This window comes from Aureococcus anophagefferens (assembly GCF_000186865.1).
Source record: "Aureococcus anophagefferens unplaced genomic scaffold AURANscaffold_6, whole genome shotgun sequence".
NCBI lineage: Eukaryota > Pelagophyceae > Pelagomonadales > Pelagomonadaceae > Aureococcus > Aureococcus anophagefferens.
In genome coordinates this window covers 1,230,865-1,245,823 of record NW_008705566.1, presented here as the reverse complement: position 1 = coordinate 1,245,823, position 14,959 = coordinate 1,230,865, and the positions used below count along the sequence as shown (strand labels likewise).

At 72.8% G+C, this 14,959-nt stretch overlaps 3 protein-coding genes across 3 annotated transcripts; 1 reads left to right on the top strand and 2 right to left on the bottom strand.

The window, feature by feature from the left end:
- Positions 1-5,030: 5,030 nt before the first annotated feature.
- AURANDRAFT_24425 (hypothetical protein) lies at positions 5,031-5,831 on the bottom strand (the record flags this gene model as incomplete). Its single annotated transcript, XM_009037299.1, has 1 exon — positions 5,031-5,831. One exon carries the CDS (start codon positions 5,829-5,831, stop codon positions 5,031-5,033), a length of 801 nt encoding a protein of 266 aa, XP_009035547.1.
- Positions 5,832-8,099: 2,268 nt separating this feature from the next.
- On the top strand, positions 8,100-9,323 carry AURANDRAFT_24433 (hypothetical protein; the record flags this gene model as incomplete). Its single annotated transcript, XM_009037595.1, has 1 exon — positions 8,100-9,323. One exon carries the CDS (start codon positions 8,100-8,102, stop codon positions 9,321-9,323), a length of 1,224 nt encoding a protein of 407 aa, XP_009035843.1.
- A 2,489-nt stretch (positions 9,324-11,812) lies between these two features.
- Positions 11,813-12,399, bottom strand: Gpx1 (selenoprotein; the record flags this gene model as incomplete). Its single annotated transcript, XM_009037298.1, has 2 exons — positions 11,813-11,965; positions 12,016-12,399. Coding segments are annotated over 2 exons (537 nt in total), but the record flags the coding sequence as incomplete, so codon positions are not given.
- Positions 12,400-14,959: the final 2,560 nt, after the last annotated feature.

Sequence of the window (14,959 nt, the reverse complement as noted above, 5' to 3'; positions counted from 1 at the left end):
TCAGGGCTACCGCAACGCGCTCCGCCGCGCGAACGCGCGCATCGTCGAACTCGAGACCCGCGCGCTCGAGGCCGAGTCGAACGCCGCCATCGCCGCGGCGCGCGCCGCGCTGCCGCCGCCGGTGGTCCTGCCGCCGCCGGCCGCCGCGCCGCCGCCCGTCGCGGCCGCGCCGCCCGTCGCGCCGCCGCCGCCGGCCGCGGCGCCCGCGCCGCGGGTCGCCGCGCCGCCGCCGCCGCCGCCGTCCGCCGCGCGGGCCGCCGCGCGGGCCGTGGCGTCCGAGGACGGCGTCGCCGCCGTGCTGCGCGACGAGGTGAGCTCGCTCGACGCGGAGATCGCCGCGCTCCGCCACGCGCTCAAGGCGGAGGGCGCCGCCGCGGACCCCAAGCCGCTCGAGGTGCGCGCGCGCGAGGCCGCGCGCGCGATCCTCGCATCCTCCGGCCGTTCGTCGCGGGAGACTAAGAGGTAGCCACTTCTACCGTACGTTCAACATCATGGCACGTTGAACCATGGTGCATTTTTGAGCACTGATGGCGGGCAGCCCTAGCGCCGGACGGCGATGAGCGCGTTCCCGCCGACGCCGGCGTTCCCGCCGACGCCGGCGCGCGTCGCGGACGACGCCGAGGCGCGCGAGGCGAAGCGGCGGGCGCTGGACAAGGAGCTCGGCGACTCCTGCGCGACGCGCGGCGCCCACGAAGCGGCGCTGCTGCACTACGAGGCGTGCCTCGCGCGGCCGGCCGTGCCGGCGGCCTACGAGCTCGCCGTGCTCTGCAACCGGGCCATGAGCCGCGCGCGCCTCGACGACTTCCGCGGCGCCGCCGCCGACGCCGCGGCCGCGCTCCGCGACCCGCGGCTCCGCGGCGCGCGCCGCGACAAGCCGCTCGTCGCGCTCAAGGCCGCGCTGCGCCTCGCCGACGCGCAGCGGTGCCTCGGGGGCCCGCGGGCGGCGCGCGCCGCCCGGGCCGCGGTGCACGACGCGCGGCACCACGCGCGCAAGTTCAGGGTCGGCCACGCGCTCGGCCTCGAGCTCCGGCGCGTCGAGCGCGAGGCGGGCGCCGCCGCGGCGCCGAAGGACGCGGCGCGGCTCGTCGCGGCCGTGGGCCGCGGCGTCGTCGCCGTGGCCGCCGTCCTCGACGCGGGCGTGCCCGCGGACGCGGCCGCCGCGGGCGGCCGGTGCGCGGTGCCGGCCGCGGCCGCCGCCGGCGCCTACGGCGTCCTGCGCCTCCTCCTCGACCGCGGCGCGTCGGCCTGCGCGCGGGACCCGGCGACGGGCGCGCCGGCGCTGGCGATCTGCGCCGCGCGCGGCGACGGCGAGGGCGTCCGCGCGCTGCTCCGCGCGGGCGCGGCACCGGACGCGGCCGACGACGGCGGCCGGGCGGCCCTGCTCGCGGCCTGCGCCGGCGCCCCGGACGCGGCCCTCGACGACGGCTGCGCGCTGCTGCTGCGCGGCGGCGCGGCGGCCGCGGCGGCCGACGCGGGCCACGCGGACCGCGCGCTGCTCCTCGTGGGCGACGCCGACGCCGCGACGATCGGCGCCTACGCCGGCGACGCCGTCGTCCACGTCGGGGCCCGCGCGGAGCTCGGGCCGGGCTGGCGCCTCGAGGCGGCCCTGGACCCCGTCGCGGACCTCCCGACGCGGCCGCGGCCCGACGTCCTGACCGTGTGGAAGCGGAGGTAAAAAACGAAAACGCCCGGGGGTGGCGCGGCTCGCCGTGCGCCGGTTCCGCGGGCCAGGACCGGGATGAGGGACCACAGGTAGGGCCACATCGTCGTGCGGCGGCGGCGTCGCGAGCCGAGCACTCGATGGTCGACGAAAAAGGGCACTTTTTTCATGCTGGCAGAGACCAAAAAAAGAGAAAAAAAGAGGAAAAAAAAAGAAAAAAACCGGCGCCGAAGGCGCCGGAACGGCGCCGGAGGCGCCGAAGAGGCGCCGAAGGCGCCGGAGGCGTAAAAGAAAGAAGGTGGGGACCTTGCTGCGTCCCTCGAACTCCGTGAGAGTAGTACCGAAGCACCATCATCATGAGTGGTCCTGTGCTGAGAAGATGCCCAAAATTGGCCTGTTTGGCCAAAAAAAGTAGCTGGCCTGCGACCAGCAAGCCCAGGAGGAGCCGCGAGGCTCCAGGGGCGTAGGTAGGAGAAACACAACGGGGCTGGCAGAAAGCCAGCTGGGCCAAGCTGCCGCTCAAACGAGCCATATTGGCATGAATTTAGGTGAAAATACAGCCGTTTTGGGACCCTGGGCGTGCCAAAAGGCTCTCTCTGCATCTGCCCAGCAACCCGCGGCGACGTTCGTAACTGGCGATGGACGCGCGACCGACAGAGGCCCCGAGCGAGGCGCGGACGGGGCCGCATCAGGGCCGCGGTGGCCGTCCGCTGGTTCTCGGTCGCGACGATCTCGGCGAGCGTCGCGCGGCGCGCGGTCGTCCAAAACCGTGAGGGTCGCCCTCGACGAGCTCCATGATGCCGATGCGTCCGACGGAACACAGCGATGGTGATCGGTCGATGCAAAATTGCGCGCGGACGGCCGAGCGGCGCGTCCTCGCGCGACGGCGGAGCGAGTTCGCGGCGCGCCGCAGCCGGATTCCCAGCGATTTCCAACAATTTGTTGTTGGAGCGCGTCGAACAACATACGGTGGGCGTGTCTGGGCCGCCGGTACGGTCCACGGCGTCGGCGGGCGCCGCCCTGGCCCTCGGCGCCACGGTGTCGCGCTACGGCGGAGCGAGTTCGCGGCGCGCCGCGGCCGGATTCCCAGCGATTTCCAACGATCTTTCGGCGGAGCGCGTCGATCAGCATACGGTGGGCGTGTGTGGGGCGCGGGTACGGTCCACGGCGTCGGCGGGCGCCGCTCTGGCCCCGGCGCCACGGCGTCGCGCTCGGTCCGAAACCGTTGCGGCTCGCGCCGCCGGCACCGAATTGGTGCGCGCCGCGGGTCAGCGGCGTCCATGTGAACCCCTAGGACACGGTGTGACCGCCGGTGGGCCTCCAGGGGGCGCACACATCGCAAGACTTGGCCTGTCGGAGCCTCTTCCTCAAACGCCGACACTGTCGGCGTTTCAGCTCCACCCCCGGCCAGCACGAAATAGGTGCCGTGTCCGAAAAAGCTGTGTCGGCGACGCGGTCACGAACCACGGCGCTGGCCGCGTTGAAGTGAAGTCGTGATGATGATGGTCCGAAGACAGCGACAAATGGCTGTGCTCCTCGGGCTCCTCGCAGCTGTCAGCGGACTCAGTACGATCGCCCCGCCGCGCGCCGGAGTCGCGCCCGCGCGCCGCGCGCCGCCGAAGCTCGTCGACCTGCGGACGCCGCGGCGCGCGGCGGCGCGCGTCGTCGACACGCTCAGCGACCCCACGAGCGTGCTGCGCGCCGCGGGCGCGGGCAACCTCACGCGGCTCGAGGAGTTCGCGCGCGGCGGCGGCGACCTCGCGGCGGTCGTCGACCGCAACGGGTGCGGGTGCGCGCACCGCGCGGCGGGCGGCGGCCACGCCGACGCGCTGGCGTTCCTCCTGCGGGCGGGCTGCGACGCGGCGGCGGCGCCGGCGACGGGCAAGGCGTCGAAGCGCGGGCGCACGCCGCTCCACTTCGCGGCGCGCGGCGGCGACGTTTCGTGCCTCGAGCTCCTCCGCGCGCGCGGCGCGCGCGTCGACGCGGAGACGGGCGACGGGCAGACGCCGCTCATGTGGGCGGCGTTCCACGGGCGCGCGGCGGCGGCGGCGTACCTCGTCGACCGCGGCGCGTCGACGGCGGCGCGGAGCCCGAGGACGGGGTGCACGGCGGCGCACTGGTGCGGCGCGGGCGGCGACGTCGCGACGGCGCGGTTCCTCCACGGCCGCGGCGCCGACTTCGCCGCGCCCAACGCCGTCGGCCACACGCCCCTGAACAAGGCCGCGGCCAAGGGGCATTTTGAAATGGTTGAGTGGATCCTCGGCGTCGTAGACCCGTCGAACCTGCTCGTCCGCGACGCGACGGGCCGCTCCGCCGCGGACGCCGCGGCGGACGCCCGCTTCCCCCACCTCGCGGCGCTCCTCGAGGAGCGCGTCCGCGCGGCCGAGGACGCGCACCGGCGCCGCTACGAGGCCGCGGGCTATAGCATTTTTCGCTAGTAGTAGCTGCTCCGACCCAAGGCGGCCGCGGCGGGATATGCGAACAAGTTGAGTTGAGCGCATAAAAACGCCTAGGCGAGGCCCGTCCAGCGCCGCACCGCGGCGACCTCGAACTCGCGCGCGAAGCGCGCGCAGGGCGGGTCGTCGTCGTCCATGAACATCAGGTCCAGATGGTGCGCGCCGAGCGGGATGATCAGCGCCGTGACGTCGTCCGCCGCGGACACGTTCCGCGCGAGGGGGCCGACGTAGGGCCCCGGCCGGAGCGGCGCGTCGTCCGCGTAGACGCCCGCGGCGCTCCAGGGGTCGAGCAGGCCGTTGGAGAAGACGACGTTCGACGTCGCGAGGGCGCCGCCCCGGCCCCCGAAGTAGCTGTGGAGCCAGGTGGACCAGGGGTCGGACGTCGGCGGGTACCCGTAGAGGCCCGGGCCCGCGGAGCAGCCCGCGTCCCGGACCCCAAGGGGCCCGATGAGGTCCTCGAGCGTCGCGCCGGCCGCGACGTTCGGCGGCCAGTAGAAGTCGCGGCCGACGCCCTGGACGAGGTAGTTGACGAGGTTCAGGTCGTCGTTGCAGCACACGGGGTCCCAGGAGCCGCCGTCGTAGGGCCGCGCGCACGTGCCCCGGGTCCGCGTCGCGGCCGCCAGCCGCCTCCGCCGGCCCGTCGCGCAGCCGCCGAGGGGGAGGCACGTCTTCGTGCCCGTGACCTGCGACGGCGAGTTCGACGAGCGCTTCGGAAGCGCGGAAGACGCGGCGTCGCGCGTTGCACCACGTCGCCCAGGCGTCCCGGACGCCCCGGAAGACGCCGAGCACGCCCGCGGCCTTCGCGTCGTCGACGGAGTAGGGCGCCGCGGCGGCGACGCCGTCGTAGGCCACGTCCCAGCGGAGGGTCCCCGCGGCCACGGTAAAATTCGTCGCGGGCTCGCCGACGGTCAGCGTCAGCGCGTCGCTCTTCTCGAGCGTCGCGCAGGCCGCGCGCATGGGCCACGCGGGCAGCGGGTACTCGCCCGGCCCCACCGCGCTCGTGATGTACGTCGACGGGAACCTGAGGGGACGATCGGTGCCCTCGAAAGTGTCGGGACGCCGACAAGAAACGGGTAGTTGGCCTCCGCGAGGTCGAAGAAGACGCCCTGGACGGACTGCACGAGCTCCGCGACGTCGTCGGGCGACGCGAGCGGCTCGCAGAGGTCGAAGGCCGCGGCGACGGCCTCGAGCGCCGTCGTGCCGTCCGCCGCGGGCGACGCCGTCCTCGCGAAGTCCTCGAGCACGGGCCAGGCCGCGCGGAGGTTCGACGCGCACCTGTCGTCGGGGAGGCCGCCGGCGAAGCCCGCGCCGCGCGATATCGCGACCGCGGAGCCGTCGAGCGGCGGCGCGTCGAGCGGGAAGCCCCAGACGGGCGCGGAGCCCGCGATGGCGCCGACGACGGCCGTCGGGTACTTGAACCGGAACCACGACGACAGCATGCCGCCGTAGGAGCCGCCGACGGCCACGAAGGGCACGTCGCCGACCTCGGCCCGGAGCGCGTCGATCACGACCGCGTAGTCCGCGAGGGCCTGCTCGACGGACGCGTAGGCCAGGCAGTCGCGGAGCCCGGCGCACGCGGGCACGGACCCGCCCTCGTAGCGGTGCTCGGCCCAGACGAGCAGCGCGCCGAGCTCCGCGCCCGTCTCCCACATGAGGCCCGTGTTGTTGACGTATTCCTCGACGGGCGACTCGTTGCCCGTGTAGAACCAGACCATGCGCGGCGCCGCGCCCGTGACGAAGCCGTCGTAGAGGCAGAGCCGCTGGCCGAAGCGGGCGGGATTCGAGCCGACGGCGAAGTGGTCCAGCGTCTGGTTGAACACGCGCCAGGTGCAGTTCTCCGACGACGGCAGCGCCACCTCGGCGCCCAGCGGCGAGCGCGCCGCCGTGAGCTTCGACGCGCGGCGGTGGAGGGACGCGACGCGGGCGTGCGTCGTGGCCGCGAGGGCGGCGAGGAGCCAGGAGGCGAACATCGGTGCAGGCGCTCGACGGCGCGCGCGAGTGAGAGTTCGAGGGCTCTTGCGGCATTTGGCGACATATCGGCCTCAAGTTGAGTCAAACACGCCTCAAGGTGCTCGCGCGCAGTGCTCCGAGCGGCGCGCGCAGCATGGTTCGCAGGTATTTCGCGTAAAGCAACGCAGTATCGTCGCAAGACGCGCATAAGAAAGCACGCAGCAGTCGCCGCACAGAGGCAATCACCATGCACCGGCACTTCCTCGTCGCAGCAGTCTTGGCGACCACCACCAGCCTCACCGCGCCATCGCTGCGGCCGATGAAGGACGTGCTGCAGCGCATGGAGTTCGACTACGGCATCGACAGCGACGCGTTCGAGTTCTTCTACCGCGAAGCTCAGGCGCCGGTGAAGGAGGGATGCCGCTGGGGCGACGCCAACGGCAAGATCAACGGCACCGAGCGGCTCCTCGTCAAGGCGCTGCCGCAGCACCGCTTCGCGTTCGTCTCCTACGGCGACCGGCTCGTCTGGCACCGGGAGCGGCGCGTCGACCGCATCTTCGGCTCGGGCTTCACGCCGGACACGCGCTACGGCGACGTCGTCGCCGAGCGCGACGCCTGGACCGCGCGCCGCAAGGCCGCGGCGGCGGCGACCGTCGCGAGGATCGGCGACGCGCTCGACGAAGCGCGGTTCGACGCGCTCAAACGGGCGTCGCGGGCCGCGCGGCGGCGCTCCCTGTCGCCGGACGCGTGGCTCGACGCCGCGGACGCGATTCTCGCCGTCGGCGACGTCGCGGACCTCGTCGTCTCGCTGCCCGACGTCGCGCTGCGCGAGGCCATCGCCGACGCGCTCGACGCGCGCGGCCGGCCCCTCGACGCGCGGCTCTGGCTCGACGATTTCTAGCTCGGTTCTCTAGCTAGGTGATCGCGGCGTCCAGCGCCGCGCGCACGCGCGCGAGGGCCGCGGCGTCGAAGGGCGGCGCCGCGCCCTCGAGGCGCCGGAGCGCGTCGTCGCGGAAGGCCGGGAGCGGGTCCGCCGCGGCGCCCGCGGCCTTGCGCGCCTTCGCGAGCGCGGCCCCGAGCGCGGCCCGGTGCCCCTTCGTCGCGAGGCCCGGCCCGGCGCGCGCGGCGACGGCGCCGACGCAGGCGCGGAGGCGCAGGTCGAGCGCGTGCGCGTCGCTCCGCGCCGTCGCGCCGCGCGCCGCCGCGAGCCGCGCGGCCGCGACCTCGGGATCCTCGGGCCTCTCCGGCGCGCCGGCGGCGCGGGCCGCCGCCGCGAGGGCGAGGACGAGCGCCGGGTCGTCGCCGGAGGCCAGCGTGCGCGCGAAGCGCTCCCAGCCCGCCGCGGGGTCCGGCGGCTCGAGCCGCGCGGCCATCGCCGCGATCGTCGCCGCGGGCACGCGCTCGCGGTCCGGCCGCGCGGCGTTGCGCCGCTCGCAGACGTCGCTCGCGCCGGCGACGTGGACGACGGCGAAGGCCCAGCCGCGGTCCCGCGCGGCGACGAAGAGCTCGCGCCGCATGGACCGGTACTCGCAGTTGTCGTCCGCGACGACGACGCGGTCGACGCCGCCGCCCGCGGCCTCGAGCAGCGACCGCACGCGCGCGAGCGACGCCGCGCGGCTCGCGCGCCACTGCTCGGCGTCGAAGGCCTCGGCGACGGCGCCGCGCGCCTCGAGGTCGTCGTCGAAGCGCACGACGTCGACGCGCACGGAGTCGTCCGCCGCCGCCGCGACGCCGCGCGCGACCGTCGACTTGCCCACCGCCGGCAGGCCCATGAGCACGACGAGCACGCCGCGCGGTTCCACGAAGGAGCTCATACTACGAGATGGCAGCGCGAGTAGCGTGCGGCTCTTACCTGTAAGTACAGGCGCGGCAGCCTTCGAAGTGGCATTTATTAGCGAAGTACCGTTGTTGAACGACGCCAAAAATCGCGTGGGCTGCCCACAGCGCTTGCCCAATCGTTCACGCGACGATCGCGCGCGTCTGACCGCGAGGCTGCCCGCAGCGCCCCCGCCGTCGCCGCGCGCTCCGCCACCATGGAGACGAAGATCGGCACGCTGATCAAGCCGATCATCAAGAAGGTCGTGCTCGCCGTCGCGAACCTCGACTGCGTCGACGTCGCCGACTACAAGAAGACGGACGCGCTGCCGGGCAACGCCATCATCGTGCACGACGACCGGCTCTACACGCGCGTCATCACCAAGGGCTCCCTCGCCTTCGGCGAGGCCTACATGGACGGCGACTGGACGCCGGCGACGAGCCTCATGGACGTGCTCACGGGCGCCATCAAGGCGGGCTCGCTCGAGGGCAGGCTCCAGGCCGTCTTCAAGTTCTTCCAGTTCCTGAGCGCCAACCTCGGCTGGATCAACCCCCAGTCCATCTTCCGCTCCACCAAGGTCGCGAAGATGCACTACGACCTCGGCAACGACATCTACGAGAAGATGCTCTGCTCCCACATGCAGTACACGTGCGCGTACTGGCGCGACGTGCCGGACGCGCTCGAGACGGCCCAGCTCCAGAAGCTGGACCTCATCGGGCGCAAGCTGAAGCTCGAGCCGGGCATGCGCGTGCTCGAGCTCGGCGCGGGCTTCGGCGGCCTGTCGTACTACCTCTGCACGCATTTCGGCGTGAAGATGACGTGCTGCGACCTCAGCGAGGAGCATTTGGTCTACTCGAAGCAGCACTTCAACCACGAGAACAAGACGCTGGTGCTCATGGACTACCGCGACTTCCTGGACAAGCTCATCGCGGAGAAGTGCGACAAGTTCGACCGCATCGTGTCCGTGGGCATGATGGAGCACGTCGGCCCCGTGAACTTCCCCAACTTCTTCCGGAAGACGAAGCAGGTCATCAAGCCCGAGGGCCTCTTCCTGCTCCACACCATCGGCAACTCCGTCGACGACCGCAACCAGGACCCCTGGTTCGACAAGTACGTCTTCCCGGGCGCGTGCATCCCGGGCCCGCAGCCCTTCTTCCAGCCGGGCTGCATCGGCGACGGCTGGAAGCTCGAGGACTGGCACAACTTCGGCGTGGACTACATGCGCACGTGCCTCGCCTGGCGCGAGAAGTCCTTCGCGGCGCGCGGCGACCTGCCCAAGGACAAGTACGACGACCGCTTCTGGCGCATGTGGGACTACTACCTCACGGGCTCCGCCGCGGGCTTCGCCGCGCGCTCCATCCACCTCTGGCAGTTCGTCCTCTCGCCCGAGGGCCTCCCGCCGTCCTTCGGCGACCGCGGCGGCTACGAGCGCGAGAACTAGGCGCCGCGGGCCGGACGCGCGACCGCCGCCGCGCCGCCGCCGCCGCCGGGCCCGGCGCGCCGGCCGGCCCCGCGCCCTCGCACCGACACATATTTTACAGCACATACCGCATCGATCCCGATCGCGCGGAGCGAGTCGTGGAGCGGCCACAGTGATCATCCGGCGTCGAGCCAGCGGCTACAGGGTCGGGCCCGCCCTCGCGGCGGCGGCGCCCTCCTTTGCGGCGGCGGCGCCCCTGTAGATCCGCGCCGCGGGCACCTTCGTCTCCTCGCAGCCGTCCGCGTCGTACCTGACGGAGTAGCGCCACAGGCTGTCGGGCTGCAAGAGGTTGCACGTGAGCGCGTCCAAAATGCAATAGAAGGTGACGCTCAGGTCGCCGTGCCAGTTCCCCCTCCCTGCGTTCCGAACGCCCTTCTCGACGGCCACGATGGTCCCGCTGGTCTTGTTCCCCATGGCATTGCCGTCGCGCACGCACGACACCTTCTCGCCCACGGCGAAGCGGCCGGGCATCGTTCGCTGCTTGCAGACTCTAAGACACTCTGCAGCCCCTGCACGAGCCCTGCACGAGCTGGGAGGAATGCTGAGCCGTTGGTTGGTTGAGGCCGTGCAGCACTGCTTGCAGCTGCGACAATAGTTGCGACGATGTGCTAAGCGTGGTTGTTCGCGCATGGTGCAGCCTGCATGCGCCATTCCTCCGTCGCACGCGTCGTATTGATGGCTGCCATGGCGGCGTCGCTCGCGCCAACGCGCGTCGACGAGTTCAGAGCCTGCGCCGCGTGCGGTGGCCTGGGCGCCGTCTTCTCGCGGTCGCGCAAGGCGCGGCGGCGCGGCGCCGAGGCGCCCGGCGCGGCGGCGCCGGCGCGCCGCAAGTGCGACGCCTGCGGCGGCACGGGCATCGTCGCCGGCGCGCCGGAAATTCCCGCGCGCGCGGACGTCGCGGTCGTCGGCGGCGGCATCGGCGGGCTCGCGGTCGCGGTCGCGCTGCAGCACCGGGCTGTGCGGAATTCAAATCTTCAACCCGACTTCAATGTGCGCATATGCGACGGTTTCGACGCTAGCTCTTCGGCTGTGCTTCGAGAACTCGACGAGAGCAATCGATTCGTGCAAAAATCAGCCGAATCGACTTCGATGTGATCGAGCTCGAGAATTTCAAAGTTTGGTCAGGACCACCCAAACCCGTGGTTGAATTCCACACAGGCACCGGGGCGTGGGCTGCGCCGTCTTCGAGCGCGACGGCGACGCCGACGAGCGCGCCGCGGGCTACGGCCTGACCATGCAGCAGGGCGGCAAGGCCTTGGAGGCGCTGGGCGCGCTCGACGCCGTGCGCGCCGCGGGGACGACGACGGGCCGCCACGTGTCGCTCGACGCGCGGACGGGGGCCCTCCTCGGCGTCCACGGCGAGCGCGCGGCGGCGCGGGCCGCCGCGCGCCGGGCGACGCCCGCGGCGTCGGCGACGCACCTGCCGCGGCGCGCGCTCCGCGCGATCCTCCTGTCGCGGCTCCGGGCGGGGACGGTGCGCTGGGGCGCGCGCCTCGAGGCCGTCGGCGCGCCGGACCCGGCGACGGGGCGGCGCACGCTCGTCTTCGCCGGCGGCGACGAGGTCGACTGCGCCGTGGTCGTCGGCGCCGACGGCATCCGGTCCGCGACGCGGCGCCTGCTCTCGGCCCAAGGCGACGCGCCGCTCCGCGACCTCGGCGTCTGCGTCGTCCTCGGCTTCTGCGACTCGAGTGCGCTCGGCCCCCACTACGCGCGCGACTGCTTCGAGGCCGTCGACGGCGTCGCGCGGGTCTACGCCATGCCCTACGACGACGACCGCACGATGTGGCAGCTGAGCTGGCGGACGGGCGCCGGCGGCGCGCCGCCGCGGCTCCCGGACCGGCCGTCCGGCGCGGCGCTCAAGGCCGCGGCGCTGGGCATCGTCGAGGCCTGGGCCGCGACGGCGCCGGGGGTCCTGGCGGCCGTGCGCGCGACGGCGCCGGCGGACTGCACGGGCTACCCCATCGTCGACCGCGACGCCGCGCCCGCGCGGCCCCGCGGCGTCGCCTTCGTCGGCGACGCCGCGCACCCCATGGCGCCCTTCAAGGCCCAGGGCGCGAACCAGGCGCTCATCGACGGCGTGGCCCTCGCGCGCGAGCTCGGCGCGACGGACCTCGCGCCGGCGGAGCTCCGCCGGAACCGCGGCGTCGAGGACGCGCTCGACGCGTACTGGGCGGCCATGCTGCCGCGCGCGAAGACCAAGGTCGACGCGAGCCGCCGCGCCGCCGCGCTCCTCCACAGCCCCGCCGCGCTCGTCGCCGCGGAGGGGCAGACGCGCGCCTTCGCCGCGGGGCGCGCGGCCGCCGAGGGGTAGACACGTCCGGCGTCCTAGCGTTACGACGGACGACGACCGGGCCAAGTGTTTTTCGGGCGGCGGGCGCATGGAAAAGCGCGCCGCCGCCGTCATCGGCGGCCGGGCCGCGTCGCCGCCGCGCGCGCGCCGTCGTCGCCTAGCCGAGGGCGTCGGGGCCGTGCTCGAGGAGGGCCTCGACGTCCGCGGCGACGTCCGCGGTCAGGAAGCCCGGCGAGTAGCGCTTCACGGGCTTGCCCTCCTGGTTGATGAGGAACTTCTCGAAGTTCCAGGCGAGGTCCGTGCCTACCGAGCGCGACGGTGACGATCTTTTCCCGGTCCAAATCTCTCGAAAGTCGTCACAGGACGCTGGTCCCTGCGCGTCACGGGCGTCCAGATGATGTTCTTCGTCGAGATGACGTAGTCGCTGCCCTGGCCCTTGAAGTCGTCGCTCGGCGCGCCGAGGGACGACCGGAGGAACTTGAACAGGTCCGACGCGCCCTCGCCGTTGGCCTCGGTCTTGGTGAAGATGGGGAAGTTGGGCACGAAGCCGCCGCCGGGGCGCACGTGCGCGAGCATGGGCAGCAGCTCCCAGTCCTTCTCGTTCGTCTGCTTCCCGAACTGGTTCGTCGGGAAGCCGAGGCACGTGAACTTGCCGGCGAATTTCTCGGTCAGGTCGTTCATCTGCGTGAAGTCCCTGACCGTCGTGCCTCAGATACTCGCGACGTTTTCCACGAGCACGACCTGGCCTAAAGATCGGCGACGATGAGGCGCGCGCGCGGCGCGAAAGAGCGGGATTTTTCTGCCAGCGTCGTCGCGCACGGATGCGACGGCGCCGCGGCGCGGTCGCGCGATGCGGCATCCGACGGGTTGCGAAAAGACACTGGATGCGCGCCCTTGTACGAGGCCATGGACACGAGCTCGCCCTTCTCGTCCGCCGACGGCGCGAGCAGATGCTCCTCGAAGTCGTGGAAGCTCGCCAGGCGCCGCACCTTCGACGCGCGGCCGAGGGCCGCCATCTGGAACGCGGACGTCGACGCCGCCAGAAACAGAGTCGATCGGCGGTACATCAGCACGTGGGGCAGCCCTTCAAGCTGGTCGAGCAGGGCAGCCTCAGGATTCTTTCAGGCACGATGCTGCCCGAACAAAGGCCGCCCCGGGAAGACAATGCCTTTGTTAATCGCAGTAATGGCGCTGCTCGCCGCCTCGGCCCGCGCCGGCATGCTCGCTGCCATCTCCCTCGCCCCGGACGACCTGCCGGACGGCGTCGCCTTCGCCGTCGGCGCACCGACGAAGCGAGGTGCCCTCTTCGGCCAGACCGAGCCCTGGGAGCCAAGAATCGACAACGGCTACCCGAACGTCGTGCCACCGACGGACGCGTCGCCGTCGTGGCAGCTCTTCTACGGCGACTGCGCCCGCGGCTGCGAGACGCAGGTGCTCCTCTACGCGAACTCGTCGGACGGTTTCGCGTGGACGAAGCCGCGCCTCGGCCTCTTCGACCTCGGGTCCATCGGCCTGGCGGGCGGCACGGCGAACAACGTCGTCGTCGCCGGCGGCGGCCTCGGCGTCTACTACGACGCCGCCGAGCCGGACGCTTCCAAGCGGTACAAGGGCTTCGGGCCCGCGGCCTGGGACGGCGGCGTCGCCCGTTTCGAAGCGGGCCGCTGGGCGGGCGCGACGGCGGACCTCGCCACGTCGCCGGACGGGCTGCGCTGGACGGGCGCGGGCGCCGTCGACTGGCCGGACCCGCAGCGCTACGACTGCCACAACAACCTCTTCCGCGACGGCCCGAGCGGCCGCTACGTCGCGACGACGCGCGAGGGCTTCGGCGGGCCCGTGGGACGAGCCGTCGGCGTCGCCGCGAGCTCAACGGGCTTCGCCTTCGACGCGGCGGTGGAACCCGTCGAAACGCTCGCGGGCAACGCGTCGGCGCAGCTCTACAGCCAGGTCACCTTCCCCTGGCTCAACGTCTACCTCGGCATCGTCATGGTCTACGACGCGGAGAGCGCCGCGGGCCGCGTCCACTGCCGGCTCGCGTGGGCGCCGGAGCCCCGCGCGGGCTGGCGCTGGGTCGCGGGCGACGCCGCGTCCGCGCCGGACCTCGTGCCCCTCGGCGACGGCGGCGCCTTCGATTCCCACGTCTGCTTCGCGGCGGCGTCGCCCGCGTCCTGGGACGGCGAGACACGGATCTACTACATGGGCGGCGACGGGCCCCACAGCGGCGTCCGCAACTCGTCCTTCGGCGTCGCGACGCTCCGCGCGGACGGCTACGCCGGCGTCCGCGGCGACGGCGCCTTCGCGCTGCGGCCGGTGCTGTGCGAGAACGCGACGCTCCTGATCACCGCGGACGTGCGCCCGGGCGGGTCCCTGCGCGTCGGCGCCGCCGTCCCCGGCCTCGGCGTCGACGACGCGGTGCCGCTCGAGGCCGACGCGACGGCCGCGGCGGCCGCGTACCGCGGCGGCGCAAACTTCGCGGGGCTCGTCGGCTCGAGCGTCGCGCTGGAGGTCGAGCTCGTCGACGCGACGCTCTACGCCGTCGGCTGGGGGTCGGGGTAAGTTCGCTATGTTTTTTTTTCCCGAAGTTGTACTGCATCATCGATCTCCTTGCCGTGCTGAAAGGCCCGGCACTCGACCCCGGCGCCGGCCGCAGCGCGTGACGACGAGTAGCCCAATCCCGCCAACGCGGCGAGGCCGCTCCTTACCCGACCCGTCGCGCGTGGGAAAAGGGCCGGGGGGATAAGACTCGGTGGAAGTCCGTGCAGTGATGGCGACCGCGCGCGCGCGCAGTGGCCGCGGTGTGCTCGAATCGATCTGTGATGCGCATCTCGACCTTGGCGGTCGCGTTCTTGCGTCCGATCTGGTCCATGGGTCCGTCCGACCTGCCTGGAGGCCCCAACACTAACGTGAGCAGCCCAAAGGCCAGCCAGGTACACTCGATGACGCTGTGCGCCATGCAAGGCGTTCGAGGCCGCCGCGCGAATGGCTCCGGTCACGGCGCGGTCCATGGCGCGGCGCTGTGCTCGCCGACATACTAGAGCGTGGTACTGGCCGCTCGGCTGCGCGTGGTGCCACCCTGGGGCTGCCACAGAGGCACTCGAAGCTGTGCCACCACTGGGAATCGCCGCTCCGACGCCCAAGCGTTCGACGACACAGCCAATTCCCGCGAGCAGAGCACCTCCGGAGTCACCCATGGGTACGAGGTGTCCACCGCCGCCACCTAGGCTCCAGGCGTCGCGCTCCACGACCAGCTCAGCGCGAGGGGCTGCCTCTCGGAGGACGAGCGCCGCCAAGGGGTAATAAATAGTATGGG